A 17,639-nucleotide genomic window follows, 5' to 3' on the forward strand; every position below is an offset into this window, starting at 1 on the left:
TCAATTTTGAGTCTGTGCCCTCTGGTGCTAGACTCCCCCGCCCCCAAACAAGTATAGGGAATGTCTTCTCCACATCCACTCTACCTGGACCTTTCAATATTCAATACATTTCAATGAGATCTTCCCTCATTCTTATAAACTTCAGCAAGTACAGGCCCATAGCCATCAAATGTGCCCCATATATAACCCTTTTTTGTTTTGTGATCATTCTTGTAAGCCTCCTCTGAACACACTCCAATGCCAGCACATTCTTTCTTGGGGCCTGAAACAGCTCATAATATTCCAAGTGTGGACAGACCAATTACCTATTAAACTTCAGCGTTATGTTCTTGCTTTTGTATTCTAGTCCTCTGAAATGAATGCTAACATTGCATTTGCCTTCCTTGCCGCATTGAACCTACACATTAATCTTTATGGAATCCTGCACAGGGACTCAAGTCCCTTTCTATCTGATTTTTTTTTTGAATTTCCATGCCTTTATTCATTCTTCAAAGGTGCACGTCCAGATGCTTCCCTATACTTGTTTTCCTTCTGCCAGTTTGCCCATTCCCCCAATCTGTCCAAGACTTACAGCACAGAAACAGACCCTTCAGCCCATAGTCCTCTATACCCCTCCAATCCATGTACCTATCCAAACTTAAATGTTAAAATCTAAATCACATCCACCACTTACGCTGGTGGCTCATTCCACACTCTTTCAACCCTCTGAATGAAGAGGTTTCCTCTTGTGTATACCCTTAAACCTTTTGTCCTTAACCCATGACCTCTAATCATAGTCCCAACCAACCTCAGTGGGAAAAGCCTGCTATCTATATCCCTCATAATCCATCTTTCCTTATAACATCCTTGTTAACTTTCTCTGTACTCTTTCAACCTTATTTGCAATCTTTCCTGTAGGTAGATGACCAAATCTGCATTTGGTACTCCAAATTAGGCCTTACCAATGTTTTGTACAACTTCAACATAACATTCCAACTCCTGTACTCGTACTTTGATCAATGAAGGCTAATGTGCCAAAAGCTTTCTTTATGATCCTACATGTGATGCCACTTTCAATGAATTATGGACTTCATTCCCAGATTAATTTGTTATACTGCACTCCTCAGACCTCGACCACTCCCTGTGTAAGAACTACACTGATTTGTCCTCCCAAAATGCAACACTTGTCTGCATTAGATCCCATCTGCCATTTTTCACCCCATTTTTCCAAATCCACTGCAAGCTCTGATGGTCTTTCTCACTGTCCACTACAGCCCAATCTTGGTGTCATCTGCAAATTTGCTAATCCAGTTAACTGCATTATCATCCAGAGTGTTGATATAGGTGACTAATAACAATGGACCAGGCATGGCTCCCTGTGGTACTAGTCTCGGGTCTCCAGAGGGGCTATCATATACTACCATTCTGTTTTCTACTACAGCCAAAATGCCTAATCCAGTTTGCTGCTACTTTTGAATGCCAAGTGACTGAACCTTCTTGACCCAACCTCCCATGCAGGACCTTGTTAAATGATTTGCTTAATCTATGTAGACAACAGCCACTGCCTTGCCTTCATCAACTTTCCTGGTAGCTTCCTTGAAAAAATCTAAGATTGGTTAGACACAACCTACCATGCACAAAGCTATGCAGACTACCCTCACCTGTCCCTGTTTATCCAAATACTCATTATTTAGTCCGTTCCAATAACTTTCCCACTGCTGTTGATGGCTCACCAGCCTATAATTTTTGGTTTATGGCCCAACATTAGCTACCTCCTATCCACTCCTACCATCAAAATTGGCCTTTCTCCAATCTGGGTCTGGTCCATGGGTTGAGGTTCTGCCACCCATGTTTACTTTGAAACTATTGGCATTATGATCATGAGATGCAAAATGTTCACCTGCACAAACTTCACTTGTCTCATCCCCTAATATAGATTGGGTATTGCACATGGTCTTGTTAGGGCTTCAATGTACTGAAGGGAAATTTCCTGAACCCATTTGACAAACTCTATCCCATCTAGTCCTTTTACAGTATTGGTGTCCCAGTCATGTAGAAAGGTTAAAATCATCTACTATTGTAATCTTGTGTTTCTTGTAACAGTCTGCAATCTCTCTAATAATTTGTTCCTCTAAATCCCGCAGACTTATTTCCTTGTGGGGTCAGGGGAGGGCTCCATTGACATAGTCATACCTTTCTTATTCCTGAGTTTTACTCTTAAGGCCTCACTAGACGTGTTCTCCAGTCTATCCTGACCGAGCGCTACCGTGAAAATTTCTCTGACTAGTAATGTCACCCATCCCCCTTTAATCCCTCCTGCTCTGTTGTACCTAAAACAATTGCCAAGCTGCCATTCGTGTCCCTCCTGCAACCAATTCTCCCTAAGGATTACAATAATTCCATTTGTTGATCCATGCCCTGAGCTCATCTGCCTTTCCCATGATACTACTTGTGTTGAAATATACGCAACTTATTGCTTTAGTTGCACCATGCTTAACCTTTTGATTTCAGACTCTGAGGTCTTGGCAACATCTGTGTCCACAACCTCTCCACTATCTGTTCTGGAACTCTGGTTCCCATTCCCCCTGCAACTCTAGTTTTAACCACCACCCCACCCCCTGTGCCGAACTAGCAAATCTCCCCGCTAGGATATTGGTTCCCTTCCAGTTTAGCTACAACCCGTTTCTTCTGAACAGGTCCCACCTTTGGAAGAGAGCTCAATGATCCAAAAATCTGAAGCCCTCTTTCCTACATCAACTCCTTGGCCATGTGATAAACTGCATGATCTTCCTATTTCTGGCCTCACTAGCACATGGCACAGGTAGCAATCCTGAATCCTGGGGGTCCTGTCCTTAACACCTAACTCCCTGAACTCACTTCATAGCCTTGCACCTCTGTCTACCTATGCCATTGGTACCTACGTGGGTCACAACCTTTGGCTGCTCACCCCACACTTGAGAATGCTGAGAATTCAATCCCAGATATCCCGGTTCCTGGTATGTGGAAGGCAGCATACGATCCGGGAATATCGTTCTTATCCACATCTCCTGTCTGTGCCCCTAACGAATCCCCTATCACCAGAGCTTGTCTCTTCTTTCCTCTTTCCTGCCTAAATTCTGAGCCACAAAGCCAGACTCGGTGCCTGAGACCTGACCACTATGCCTTTCCTGTGATAGGTTGTTTCCCAAAATAGTATCTAATGTGTTGCTGAGGGGGATGGCCACAGGCATACTCTGCATTGGCTACTTAACCACTTTCACAACCCTGTCACCCAGTTTCCTGTGTCCTGCACCTTGAGGTAACTACCCCTCCATGTTGTCTATCACACCGGCAGCCTCCCAAATGAACTCCGGATCATCCAGTTCTACCTCCAACTCCTTAAGGTGGAGTGTTAGAAGCTGTAGCTGGATGCACTTGTTGCAGGTAAAGTTGTCACGAACACTGGAGCCCTCCTTCCTTCCCACATTCCACTATTCTCCTTGACATCTCTACTGTTCTAAGTGCAATTATAAAGCAGGAGTCAATAAATAAACTCTAGCTTTTTGCCTTTCCTTATTCAAGCCTCTCCTCACTGAAGCCTTAAATCCTCACTTTAACAAAGTCTACTCCAACAACAGCCCCTGCCTTTTTTATTTTCCCTTGCTAATGAATCCCCATCTCTGGCTGCTGAACCAATGCTGAAACTTTGCAAAGCATTGTTTTTAATGCACACTTGCCTGTGAATCACCTCTCGCTGCCGATCTCTGACTGAGAAAGATCTGCAGACTCCTTGCTTCCTCAATACTACCTGTCCCTTGGCCTATCTTTGTATTGTCCCCAAAGTTGGCCATAAGCCATCAATTCCTTCATCCAAATCAGTTGACATGCAATGTGAAAAGTGGCCCCAATACCAATCTCTGTGGCACACCACTAGACACCAACAACCAACCAAAAAATGCACGCTTTATTTCCACTCGTCGCCTGTCAATCTTCTATCCATACTAGTACCTTTCCTGTACTACCATGGGCTCTCATTAAGCAGCCTCATTGGGCACCTTTTTGGAGACTTTTTAAAAACCCAATAAAAAACATCCACTGACTTTCCTACTTATTTCCTCAAAATTCAAATTTGTCAGACATGATTTTCCAAAGAAAACTATGCTGTCTTTGGACTATTATAACATGTGCCTCCAAGTACCCCAAAAGACAACAATCTCTCTTCAACCACTGAAGTCAGGCTAACAGGCCTATAATTTACTTTCTTTCACCTGCCTCCATTCAAGAGTGGAGTGACATTTGTAATTTTCAGTCTTCCAGAACTATTCCTAAACCTAGTGATTCTTGAAAGATCATTACTAGTGCCAACACAATCTCTTCAGCCACCTCTTTCAGAACCCTGGGATGTTGTCTAAGTGACTTGTTTACCTTAAGACTTTTCAGCTCCCAAGCACCTTAACAATAGGAACAACACTCACTCTCATTTCAGCTGCTGTCCTCCACAATGCAGACTCAAGTTTGTCTGCCACTTTGTCCCCCATTACTACCTCTCCAGCATCATTTTCTACCTGTCTTTTTACTCTTCATATCTTTAAAAACTTTTTGTATCCCCTTTTAGATTATTGGCTAGCTTACCTTCATATTTCATTTTTAAGGCATTTGTTATTTTTTTAAAAGGTTCTCAGCCTCTACCTTCCTTTTTTTTTGCTTTATTATATACTGTCTTTGACTTTCCTTGTCAGCCTCAGATGCCTCATCCTACCTTTAAAATACTTCATCTTTGGGATGTATCTTTCCTGTGCCTTCCTAATTTCCCCCAGAAACACCAATCATTGCTCTTCTGCCATCATCTCTGCTAGTGTCCCCTTCCACTCAACTTTGGTCAGCTCTTCTCTCTTCCCTCTTTAATTTCCTTTACTCTACTGTAATATTGACACATTGGATTTTAGCTGCTGCTTCTCAAGTGCAAGGGTGAATTATCATTATGATCATTGTCTCCTAAGGGTTCCTTCACCTTCAGCTCCCTAATTAAATCTGGGTCATTACATAACTCCCAATCCAGAATTGTTGTTTCCCTAGTTGCTCTGAAAAGCCCTGTCATAGGCATTCTGCACATTCCCTCTGTTAGGAGCCAGCAACAAGCTGGTTTTCCCAATCTAGCTGTATATCGAATTCCACCCCCCCCCCCCCCCATAACTATCATGACAGTGCCCTTGTTACATGCCTTTTCTATCTGATATTGTAATTTGTAGCTCACATCCTGGCTGTACAGAGGCCTGTACAAAACTCCTATCAGGATCTTTTTACCCTTAACTCCAGCCAGAAGGATTCTACATCTTTTGTTCCCGTATCACCTCTTTCTAAGGAATTGATTTAATTTTTTTTAAAACAGCAGCACTCCATCTTCTGCCGACTTGTCTGTTCTTTTGGTACAATGCGTATCCTTTCTCCTTACTGATATGGAAAGCAAACTGAGGGTTCTCAGCGGTCCCCTTTCCTGTTGACCTAAAAGGAGTTTGGCAAACTTTTCACTTCAAGCTTTGCAAATCTTGGTTGTCAGAGACTGGCAATCCTCAATTACCTTGATTATAAGCTTTATTAGTCAGGTCAATATGTCTTCTCTGTGCCTGCAGTCAGGTTAATCCTTGAATTACAACAATGGTAGAGGCTCAATGTGTTTGTATTACCTGAGATTGGAGGTGAAAGCTACAACTAATGAAGGCTCTGTTACCTTTCTATAATCCCACACCTTATTCTTCTGTTGCAACAATACTTGTTCCCTACTAATTTTAAAGTTGCCAGTGATTTATAATGTTGTAATGGGAGGCAATTATATTGCCTAGAATTAGTTCCTACCTTCCTGGCCTTGAGCAGTATGACTCAAGGACTTTGCTTTTACTGCAGCTTCTTTGTATATAAACAAGTTGTGGACAGTCTGGAGGGTTGTCAGAGGTTATAGTGTGACAGCGATTGGATGGAGAACTGGGCTAAGAAGTGGCAGATAGAGTCCAACCCAGACATTTCAGTAGGTCAAATTTGAAGACAGAATATAATATTAATGGTAATACTTGACAGTGTTTGAGGATCAGCAAGATCTTGGGGTCCATGTCCATAGGACACTTAAAGTTGCTGCACAGGTTGCCAGTGTTGTTAAGAAGATGTATGCTGTGTTGGCTTTCACCAACTGTGCAAATGAGTCTAAAGCAGTGAGGTAATGTTACAGCCTTAGATAGACCCCACTTAGAGTATTATGTTCAGTTCTGGTCACCTCATTACAGGAAGGACGTGGATACTATAGAGAGTAGAGGAGATTTAAATGGATAGTGCCTGGATTGGAGAGTTGCCTTACGAGAATAGGTTGAGTGAACTTGGCCTTTTTCGCCTTGGAGTGACAGAGGATGAGAGGCATTGATTGTGTGGATAGCCAGAGGCTTTTTCTCAGGGCTGAAATGGCTAACATGAGGGGGCATAGTTTTAATGTGCTTAAAATAGGTATCAAGGGGATGTCAGGGATCAGTTTTCAGAGTGGTGGGTGTGTGGAATGCACTGCCAGTGACTGTGGTAGAGGCAGATACAATAGGGTCTTTTAATAGACTCTTAGATATGTACATGGAGCTTAGAAAAAATGGGCTCTACAGTAGGGAAATTCTAGGCAAGTTTTTAGAGTAGGCTACATTATCAGCACAACATTTAACCAAAGAGCCTGTAATGTGTTGTAGATTTCTATGATCTATAATATAATTACATATAGAATTTGAGTAAGAACAGTTATTCCTTCAAAAACTACATGCTATCACTTTGTTTATTTTCAGGAATTAAATAACTTATTACATGTCAAAAATGTCTTAATAAAATTGCTTTGACATCACACCAAGGCTAGTTCGTGATCACCCATTTTCAGTGTAAGATAATTCTAAATGCCCAACTATCACTATTCAAGATCACAATGCAATTCCTTAGCTTTATATAAAATATAACACTGGTGGTTCTTGTATGCTTTGGCAAATGTGAATTGTACAATAATCAAATTTTTATTTTTTGAAATTCTTCTCCATGAAGTTGTAGACACCAGACATTTGAAGTTAAATAATGCTTTATTTTGGCACTAACTTTCCTCCCAAAGCATCATTTAAATTTGCCATGGTGCTTTTTAAGTTTTTGGTCAACAGGGATTATGGAACTGTTTTCCACAATGGCTCTACTGAGATTTATCAGCACATCCAAACCATTTCAACTGATACTATCAGCCTTTCTATATAATTGATTTCTGAAGTGCAGACCTGGCACAGTAACATTCTTGAAACTGACAGAGGGAGGAATATTGGTTTCACACTGAGCACCATGTTCTTTCATACAGCATAAATAAGGCTGTGCATTAGTGTAGAAAGTTTTAAATTAGGAAATACCCCAATTCTATTCCTGATCCAGCAGTAACATCCTTTCTTCACCCAAAGAACAAAACTATACTATCCCAGTTATAGACTAACAGCAGGCTGATCAAGTCTTCAGTGCAGTTCCAGGTAGCTGAATGAAAAAAAATGCTTTGAGCAAAGCAAAATTTTGCTTTAAAAACAGATCCTTGTGAGGGTGGACTCCCTCGTTACTCATCCTATATCTGTGTAAAGGAATGGTCAATAAAATTGCCCATTCCAGGGCAAGTGCTTAAGCAGGTGGTTTTTTGAAGATGCTCCAAGCATGAAAGCAGCGTGTAAAGTTATGGGGTTCATTCCCTTTCCGGACTAGCCGTAATTTACGTGGATGTTCGCTGTCTTTGGCTCTCAAGTGTTGGATATAAACCTATGAAAGAGAAATAGCTTTGTTACATTGCTGATAAAGGTTTACTAAAAAAAATTACAAAATATGAATTAACAAATATGGGAATGTTCAACAGTTTAAATTTGGAGATAGAAATCATATCAGAGCCTGACTATAACTTGAGCAATTAACTTTAATGATAATGCTTCCAAAAAAGCATTTTGTTTATCAATGTGGACTAAAAAAAATATAAATTGAGAGTTAGTCAAGGAGTTCAAGGAAAGAAAATACAAAATGTTGCTCTGATTTACAATTTGTTCCAAGGCATCAGATATAGATGCAGTAGCCAGAGATGATTTAATTCCACGAGAACAGTGGGTTTCTTGAATGGCTTAAGTCTTCAAAGCAAAGCTGGATCAATTTCTGTTTGAGGTGATGTCACTTCCCAGAAAGAAATTGGTTTCAATTATCCAGATTGAGCAAGGAGACTCTTACGGGTAGATATTACACCATGTTTGAGCTAAGTGTAGATCTTGTGGTTTTGCATTTCTTGCAATGGAATTGACCAGAGTGCCTTTATCACTGTTTGTAAATCTTTCACTTACTTGGCAAGCTTTGAGGCTTAGTTTGATCTCCACTTGACTGGTCTGTGTTCCTACCCACATGTAAACCTGAAAAGTCAGAAAAAAAAATATTCTAAACTGGGCATTTTACTTTTCCCTTTTCCTAGAATTTTCTATTCTAACAGTAGTACTGCAGTGTTCTACCGGGCATCTACAATGCGATTCCAGCCTTAATTCCAATTTTGCTTTATGCTCTCTGTGCAATAGTGGTACTACTAATCACAGATAATCTCAACAACACACACAAAATGCTGGAAGAAATCAGCAGGTCAGGCAGCATCTATGGAAAAGAATAAGCAGTTGATGCTTTGGGTTAAGACCCTCTTTCAGATATTGTTATCTGCAATTCCATTATCCAAATGCATTATATACCAATATAACTATTCCACACATTGTTACCTTGCCACAATGCAGCGATCAAAACACCAACTCCATTAAGCCTATTTGCATAGCCTTTTTGGAATTGGTTTATTATTGTTAAATCCAAGACAAGCTTTTCAATGTATTCTGATACAAACAGCTCAAATCATTAGAGTAATTGCAATGGAACAAGGTAAAACAATAATGAGAATGTGCATTACAGATAAATGAGATGTAAGAGCATACTCTTATGTTTTTATACAACACACTGCTAAAATTCATTCAGTTTGCATTTGGCAGTTTTGTGCTGACAACTGCATTTGTGATTAAGGAACTATCACTTTATATTTATAGGGATTATTCCCAAAAACGAGTGCACCCTATAAAGGTAACTCATTTAAATTCATCATGCTTAAATTTTAGTTTGGTTCCTCTGTCTGATTCATTCAGTACCAACCTCTTTTCCATTGTCAAGTAACATGATATCGTCATCTGCAAGGTCATCCTGACAGAAATCCGAACACTTTTCTGACACACAGAAATAACCTTTCTCATTGGAGCACCTTAAAGGAAGGACAACAGTGTAAGTGTCACATTCAGTGGTTATCCCACCACTTTTCCAGAACTCAAGCAACATCAGATAGAGGCCATGGTGCTTAAGGTAGTCCTGTGCAGTCCCACTGTCTGGCACTTTAGCTGTAGTCCTATTAGTTTTCTTTTATTAATCCACTTCTCTTTTCAAAGCAGCTAATACATCACCTTTCAGAGACTAAACTCCAGATCATGACCACAAATTAAATGTAAATCTACTCGCATCATGACCAGGGGCAAGCTAACATGACAAAGACTGAAGCTCGTAGCCAATTTCTTGTATAACCACATAGTGCTTACAGGTTGCATCATGGGGGTAGCTCAGAATTGTTATGGTAAACATATTCCTTCCTCCTCCCCCCTCCCCCTCTGCTCACTTACCTAAAAAGCCTAGAGTGCTTCATGTACTCTGCATCTTCATCATATTGCTTTACTCCACCTATTCCAACCCAGAAGAAATTCTCAGGCTCCTCACCTTCATTGATTACCTAAAATACAACAAATTGGAATTTAAAGCAAAATAAGGCAAGCTGGAGGAACTTGGTGGGTCAAGGAGCTGTGGTCATTCACTTGCTCAATCCTTACTAATGACAAAATTTTCTACACCTTATGGCAGCAACAGAATTTAAAAACATGATCTTGTGGAATGGGCATTGTCATCTGCATCCACCTTCTTCATATTACCCAATTTATTTCATGTTCAGTGAATCACAATTATACAATGTAATTCTAAAGCGTACGTGGAATTAACTCTGCACTTTGTTTTTTTAAAATCAGATATACCTCATTCAGGTGGCTCGCTGACAATGACATCCTTTCCCCAGCATACCAAAATAAAAAGGAGGAAACTGGCGGGGAAGGTGGTAAGTAGAGAAGTCACAAGAAGGATTTTAAAGGAAGGTCTGTCTGAGCCATTCAAACAGAAGGAGAATAGCAAGGTAATGGGCTCACTATACACACCAGCTCTACTGAAGCAAAAGCAAAATTAAAAGTGGTGACAGGTAACTGCCTTTTGGTTCCAGTGTCAATTCAAAGCAACTTTAACTATCTCAAAATAGAAAGTAATTTTACAAACAGAAAATGAAGTATAATTTAAGATAATTTTGAAGGAACATTCACCTGTTTGCTGTATGTCTCATCAAACATATTATTCATGATATCTTCAGCAAGTTTGGCCTCATCTGGGTCTGCTGCACGTCCAACCCAGGTATAGACAATACCTTGGTTATCAATACTCTCAAAGGGAACCTGAGGAATTAGCAAAGATAGTAATCATGCACAGCAAACAGTATAGATGAATTCTTCTTATTGAATATTTAAAGAGCACCATTTACACGCACAATTTCTTCATACACTGGAGATGGACAACAAACAAGACAGCTGAGAAAGGAACTGCAACTCATCCCTGGATTACCACAAGACCAAAAAACATAGGAGCAGAATTAGGCCATTTGGCCCATTGAATCTACTCCGCTATTTCTTCAAGGATGATCCATTCCCCTCTCAACCCCATTCTCGTGCCTTCTCCCCATAATCTTTCACACCCTCACAAATCAAGAACCTATCAACCTCCACCTTAAATGCATGCAATAACCCAGCCTGCACAACAGGCTGGAGCAATGAGTTCTACAGATTCACCACCACCTGGCTAAAGAAATCCCTCATCTCCATTCTAAATGGTCATCCCTCTATTCTGAGGCTGTGCCCGCTGGTCCTAGATTTCTCCACCATAGGAAACATCCTCTCTGTGTGCACTCTATCTGGACCCTTCAACATTCAATAAGGTTTCAGAAAGAAGCCCCCACCCCTCATTCTTTGAAATTCAAATGAGTACAGGCCCAGAGCCATCAATTGTGCCTCATATGATAAGCTTTTCATTCCCAGAATCATTCTTGTGAACTTCCTCTGAACCCTCTCCAATGTCAGCACATAAGGGGCCCAAAACTGCTCACAACACTCTAGGCAAGGCCTCAGCAGTGCCTTATAAAGCCTCAACATTGCATCCTTGCTTTTATATTTTAGTCCTTTTGAAATGAACGCTAACATTGTATTTGTATTCCTCACCACTGACTCAAACTGCTAATTAACCTTAAGGGAACCCTACACAAAGACTCCCAAGTCTCTTTGTACCTCCAATTTTTAATTTTCTCCCCGTTTAGAAAATGGTCCAGCCTGTATTCCTTCTACCAAAGTGCATCACCATACACTTCCTGACACTGTATTCTACCTACCACTCTTTGCTCATACTCCTTAATCTAAGAACTTCTGCATCCACCCTTCTTCCTTAACACTACCTGTTCCTCCGTCTATCATTGTTTCATCTGTAAAGTTGGCCACAATCCCATTATCCAAATAATTAATATGTAACGTAAAAATAATCGGTCCAACAGCCAGAGGTGGCTCTTTTAATTCCCACTCTTTGCCTCCTGCCAATCTGCCAATGCTCTGTCCACACTAGTATCTTTCCTGTAACACCATGGGCTCTTGTTAAGCTGCATGGTGTGCAGCACCTTGTTGAAGGCCTTCTGAAAATCCAAGAACACAACATCTCCTTTGTCTATCAAGCTTGTTATTTCCTCAGAAGATTCCAACAGATCTGCCAGGCAAGATTTTTCCATAAGGAAACCATGCTGATTTTGGCCTACTTCAACACGTGTTTTCAAGGTACAAGGTACTTGTTACATCCTTAACAACTGATTCCATTTTCCCCACCACTGAGGTGAGGCTAGTTGGCCTACATTTTCCTTTCTTCTGCATCCCTCACTTCTTGAAGAGTGGGGTGACATTTGCAATTTTTCAGTCCTCTGGAAAATGTCAGAGACTTCTGATTCTTGAAAGATCATTATTGATGCCCTCACAATCTCCTTAGCTACTTTTTTAAAAAAAATTAAAATTGAGTTTTCAAATGATTACAGAAAGAGAAAAAAGATTATTTACCCTTCCCCCCCTCCCCTTAGCCCCTCCCCCCTAACATCCCTATAGAAGAAAAGAAAAAGAAAAAAGAAAGAGTGCCTGGATATCGGAAGATCCCCACATGCTCCACGGAGTTCGTCATAACTTTAGTATATATATTTATTTCTTTCCACAAATAACCAGTTATTTTATCTTCAGAGCACCTATATATTTAATCCTGTCTTTTGTAAATAAGGGCGCCAAATTTTCAAAAATGTTTCATATTTATCTCTTAAATTACAAGTAATTTTTCAAGAATTTAGCTACATCTTTCAGAACTTAGTACATCTGGATCAGGTGACTTACCTATCTTCAGACCTTTCTACTTCGCAGGCATCATCTCCCTAGCAATAGCAACTGCATTCACTACTGCCCCAGACACACTGCCAGTATCTTCAAGTAAAGACTGATGCAAAATGCTAATTTGGTTTGCCTGCCATTTCTTTGTCCCTTATTTTCCAGAGGTCTGCTCTTGCCTTTATTTTACACCTTGTATAAGAGAAAAGCTAGCCAATAATATCAAAGACAAGTTTATCTTCATATTTCAGCTTCCCCCCCCCACCAAGACTTTTTTAAATTCCATTCTGTTTGTTGGCTTTTAGAAGTTTCCCAATCCTCTAACTTGCTATTAATTTTTGTTTTATTATATGCTCTCTCTTTTGCTTTTCTGTGGGCTTTGACTTCCCTTGTCAGTCAGAGTTGTATGATCCACCCTTTGGAATACTCCCTCTTCTTTAGGATGCACCTACACTGCATCTTCCAAGTTGGTCCCAGAAGTTCAGCCATTGCTGCTCTAATCAAATCCGCTAGTGTCCCCTTCCAATCAACTTCTGCCAGCTCCTCTCTCATGCCTCTAATTCCCTTTACCCCATTGTTGTACTGATACATGTAACTAGCTTCTTCCTCTCAAATTGCAAGGCGAGTACTATCATATTATGCTCAGTGCCTTCTCAGGCTTCCTTTATCTTCAGCTCCCAAATCAAATCTGGTTCATTACACACGACCAATCCAGATTAGCTGATCCCTTAGTGGGCTCAACCACAAGCTGCTCTAAAAAGCCATCTCATTGACAAATTCTCTCTCGGGATCCAATACCAACCTGATTTTCCCAAACTAACTATATGTTGAAATCCCCCACAACCATCATATCATTACAAGTCTTTTCTACTTTCTGTTGTAATTTGTAGCCCATATCCTGGTTACTGTTTGGAGGCCTGTATATCACTCCCATCAGGCCCCTTGCAATTCTTAACTCCACCCACAAGGATTTTACATCTTCCAATCCTATGTCCCTTCCTTCTAAGGATTTGATTTGATATTTTTTTTTAAACTAATAGAACCATGCCACCTCCTCTGCCTACCTGCCTGTCCTTTTGATACAATTCATATCCTTGGATGTTAAGCTCTAGCTATAATCTTCTTTCAACCATGACTCAGTGATGCCCACAATTTCATACCTGCCAATCTCTAACTGTGCTGCAAGATCATCTACCTTATTCTGTGTACTGTGTGCATTAAAATTTAACACCTTCAGTCCTGTATTCGTCATCCTTTTCAATTTTGTCCCCTTTTACAATGCAACTCATCCCACTGACTGTAATTTTGCCGTCATCTGCCTGTTCTTCCTGACAGTCTCACGACACACCATCTCTGTTTGTAAACAAACAGCCCCCCCCCCCACCAAACTAGTTTAAACCCTCCCCAATAGCTACAGCAAACCAGTCCATAAGGATATTTGACCCCTTTAGGTTCAGGTGTAGCCTGTCCCTTTTGTACAATGTCCCAATGATCCAGAAATTTGAAATCTTGCTCCAATTCCTCAGCTACGCATTCATCTGCTAAATACTCCTATTCTTATTCTCACTGGTGCGTAGCACAGGCAGCAATCCAGAGATTGTACACGCTCCAGCTGTCCGACCAACATTAAATTGCCCCTTAAGATTAATACCCTATCTTCCAGTCAAATATTATTCAACAGGCCTAGAAACTTGGACAGCGCTTTATATACACAGGGCGTAGGGTGAGAGTTTTATACATAGGTGAGAGTATAGCTTCAAATTAAGATAAATTGCTCATAAATTCAAATATTACCTTAAGGATGTAACAAAACTCTGAGTTTAACATACTAGAATCCGTGCTGATCTGGATACATCTAGAAATAACAAATATTCATTAAAATATGAACTTAATATCTCTTATCCATCTCTGGGCATGAACATTTAAATCAGAGAAAGTGCACAAGAACCAAAAGGACATTATTACAAGAAATTAACAAGCAAACCAAAAGAGGAATCCAGAGTAAACCTTTATGCAAATAGTGCAAAGATTACAGTTTATGACATACATTCAAGGGAAGTAAAGTTAGTGCAAAGTTCAGATTTCTAACCCTGAAAATCATTATCTTGTGGGCATTCACAGTAAACACAAGAAACACTAGAATCAATGAAAAATCACACCCAACAGGGCAAATAAATAACCAATATGCTCAAGTCAACAAATTGTGCAAATACAAAAATGATAAAAATAATAATAAATAAGCAATAAATATCAAGAACAAGAGAAGAGTCCTTGAAAAAGATGGGTATCAGTGAAAACCATTCTCTACAGTAACAACCGTATCCTCAAAGTAATGAGGTGACTCAGGAAACGTTTTGGCCCCTGCTCCTAAAATAGATTTGGTGTCCATTGGCAAGAAGGAATGAAGGAAAAGGAACGATGCACATTAAAGATAAATCTGTAAAGTCAAACCTGGAGCAGACGGCACTACCATTGGTCCGAACATGATAGAGGCTGGGCTGCAGTCCATTCTCTGGAGCTTTCCTTTTCCCTTTGTGAATAATGAATTTCCTTTTGAAGTGAGATAGAAACTTAAGGTTTTCCTGCTGTTGGGTCATCCGTACTACCTAACACACACAAAAAAAGACAGAAATCCTTTGTATAAACTGTTTAATTTTACATCCTTATTCCCATTGCCCTGCCAAATTTGTGTCATCCTTCTCTCGTAGTACCGACAAATAGCCCTGCTGGAATACTGGTCATGTTTTATTGAGATGCAACTGATCCAGTCTGTACAGGAACCTGTCCCAATGCTGTAGGGATATAAAACCTTCCTTTCTGCACCATCTCTTTAGTCACTATACCTCACTCAATTAGCTTGCTATCAATGGATTCCAGATCAGAATTACTCTGAGTAAAGATTTTTTTCTCTCTCTTCTACCTCATACCTCTGCCCCAAAATTTAAATCTACATCCCTGGAACCTACAAATACTGTGAATAGCTTCTCTTAATTTAGCCTGCTTAAAGCGGTGATAACCTTAGGTACATCTGCAAAGTTTCTCATCTACGTTGTTTCAAGGAGAACAACCCAGCCTCTTTGGTCCAACCGAAATTGCTCAACATTCTAGTAAACCCTTTCTGCATGTTTCCTGGGGCCTTCACATCTGCCGTATCTCAAAATGCTGTCAGTGTACTGGATAAAAATAGATAAGAGGAATTAGATAATTGTTGATCACTAATTAGTTAATTAGTGATTAACAGTTCTCAAAAGTAGAACAGTCATCCTCCCCAGTAGTGGTGCAACCCAAGTTACTGAGGGAATGAAGGATAGAAATGTGGAAGCTCTAATTATCCAAAGTAAAAACCTTCCATTTCAGAGATTATCCAGAAGATTATCATTTTTAAAATATGAGAGAGATGAACCTGGCAAATACAGGTGAATAAACCAGAAGTAACCAATTCCCACATTAGTGCTCCATTAAAGTAGCACTTCATTCACATTCACTCTGCATGACCATGTAGACAGACTGGCCAAGGAATGCAGAACAATCAATGAACAGCAGTACTGTTAACATTTATAGGGATCAAAGGGAAAAGAACACCATAGCACAGAAGGTGGTTGTTGACATTTAAATCTCAGCTGTAGGACACCATGAATTCCTCAGAGCAGCAGTCTAGGCCCAAGCTTTCCACCCCCAGTTCTGTAACTATCAGTGCTGTGTTTCAATCAAAATTTTTTTCGAAAAGTAGCTCCTACTTGTATCCAGAAAGACCAGACTACATTTAGGCTTTGGCTGGTAGTGACTATTACATTCAGTATTAATGAGTATCTATGAAGATTAAAATACCTTCCATGAATTCAAGGCACTATCATCCCCAGAGCCTCCAACATCAACATCTCTGAATCATCATTTACCATAAAATCACCTTGGCAAGACACAAATGCTATAGCTACTGAATCAGGTTATATACTTCAGGCAACAGCACACTTGCTATCTCAGATTCTCTCAACCAACATCCAGGCATTAGTAGGGAACAGGATGGAATACACAATGGCCAACAACTACTACAAATCTCAAGAGATTTAAAAATCTCCATGTCGTGGGCACAGAACTGGAGAGTATGACATCGGTGGCAGAGCAGAGGGCGCTGAGTAGGCTACGGTCAATCATGGAAAACCCTGAACATCCTCTGCACAGCACCATCCAGAGACAGAGAAGCAGCTTCAGCGGCAGGTTGCTGTCAATGCAATGCTCCTCAGACAGGATGAAGAGATCATTACTCCCCAATGCCATTCGGCTCTACAATTCAACCACCAGGGGCAAGACATGTTAGGACATGTGCCGGGGTTAGGACTGAACTTATGTTACCACTCAATGCACTTTAGTAAACTATTTAAGAACTTTTTAAAAGCTATTTATTAATACTTTTTGGGAGGGTGATTTTAGATGCATATATTTATACTGAGTTAAATACTGTATGTAATTAGTTTTGCTACAATAAGTGAATGGGACACTGGAAAAATGTTGAATTTCCCCTTGGGGATGAATAAAGTATCTATCTATCTATCTCAATCAAAGTAAGCAGTTTGACTTCCCTACTTCCAGTACCAGCAAACATATTGGAGTCATAAAACACTACAGCACAGAAACCAGCTTTTCAGTCCATCTATTCTGTGCTGAAATATTTAAACAGCCTAGTCCTTCTATATCCTCCCATCCATGTACCTATGATGCTGACATCAAACTGGCATCCATCACTTGCTCTAGCAGCTCGTTCCAAACTCTCACCATGCTCTGAGTGAAGACATTCCCCCTCATGTTCCCATTAAACATTGCACCTTTCACCTTTAACCCATGATCTCCAATTCTAGTCACACCCACCCTCAGTTGAAAAAAACTGCATGTACTTACCCTATGGATATTCTCCATAATTTTGTATACCTCTATCAAATCTCCCCTTATTCTCCTACGTTCTAGATCAGGGATCCCAACCTGGGGTCCAAATGGCAAAGCTCACTGGCAGAAAAATGGTTGGGAACCCCTGCTCTGGGGAATAACACCCAAATCCATTCAACCTTTCCTTCTACCTCACGTCCTGGCAACATCCTTGTAAATTTCCTCTGC

At 40.3% G+C, this 17,639-nt stretch overlaps 1 protein-coding gene across 1 annotated transcript in view; it reads right to left on the minus strand.

The window, feature by feature from the left end:
* Positions 1–6,743: 6,743 nt before the first annotated feature.
* The window catches only part of flii (FLII actin remodeling protein), a 71,375-nt gene continuing 60,479 nt past the window's right edge, over positions 6,744–17,639 (minus strand). Inside the window, exons 24-30 of the mRNA XM_059979673.1 lie at positions 14,985–15,139; positions 14,328–14,388; positions 10,404–10,532; positions 9,666–9,772; positions 9,151–9,256; positions 8,316–8,381; positions 6,744–7,752 (exon numbers count right to left, since the gene is read on the minus strand). Coding sequence (XP_059835656.1) covers positions 7,618–7,752; positions 8,316–8,381; positions 9,151–9,256; positions 9,666–9,772; positions 10,404–10,532; positions 14,328–14,388; positions 14,985–15,139 — 759 coding nt within the window. The 3' untranslated portion in view covers positions 6,744–7,617. The remainder of the gene's footprint in view (positions 7,753–8,315; positions 8,382–9,150; positions 9,257–9,665; positions 9,773–10,403; positions 10,533–14,327; positions 14,389–14,984; positions 15,140–17,639) is intronic.

The sequence above is a fragment of the Hypanus sabinus genome, chromosome 9, assembly GCF_030144855.1.
Source record: "Hypanus sabinus isolate sHypSab1 chromosome 9, sHypSab1.hap1, whole genome shotgun sequence".
In the NCBI taxonomy this organism is placed as follows: domain Eukaryota; kingdom Metazoa; phylum Chordata; class Chondrichthyes; order Myliobatiformes; family Dasyatidae; genus Hypanus; species Hypanus sabinus.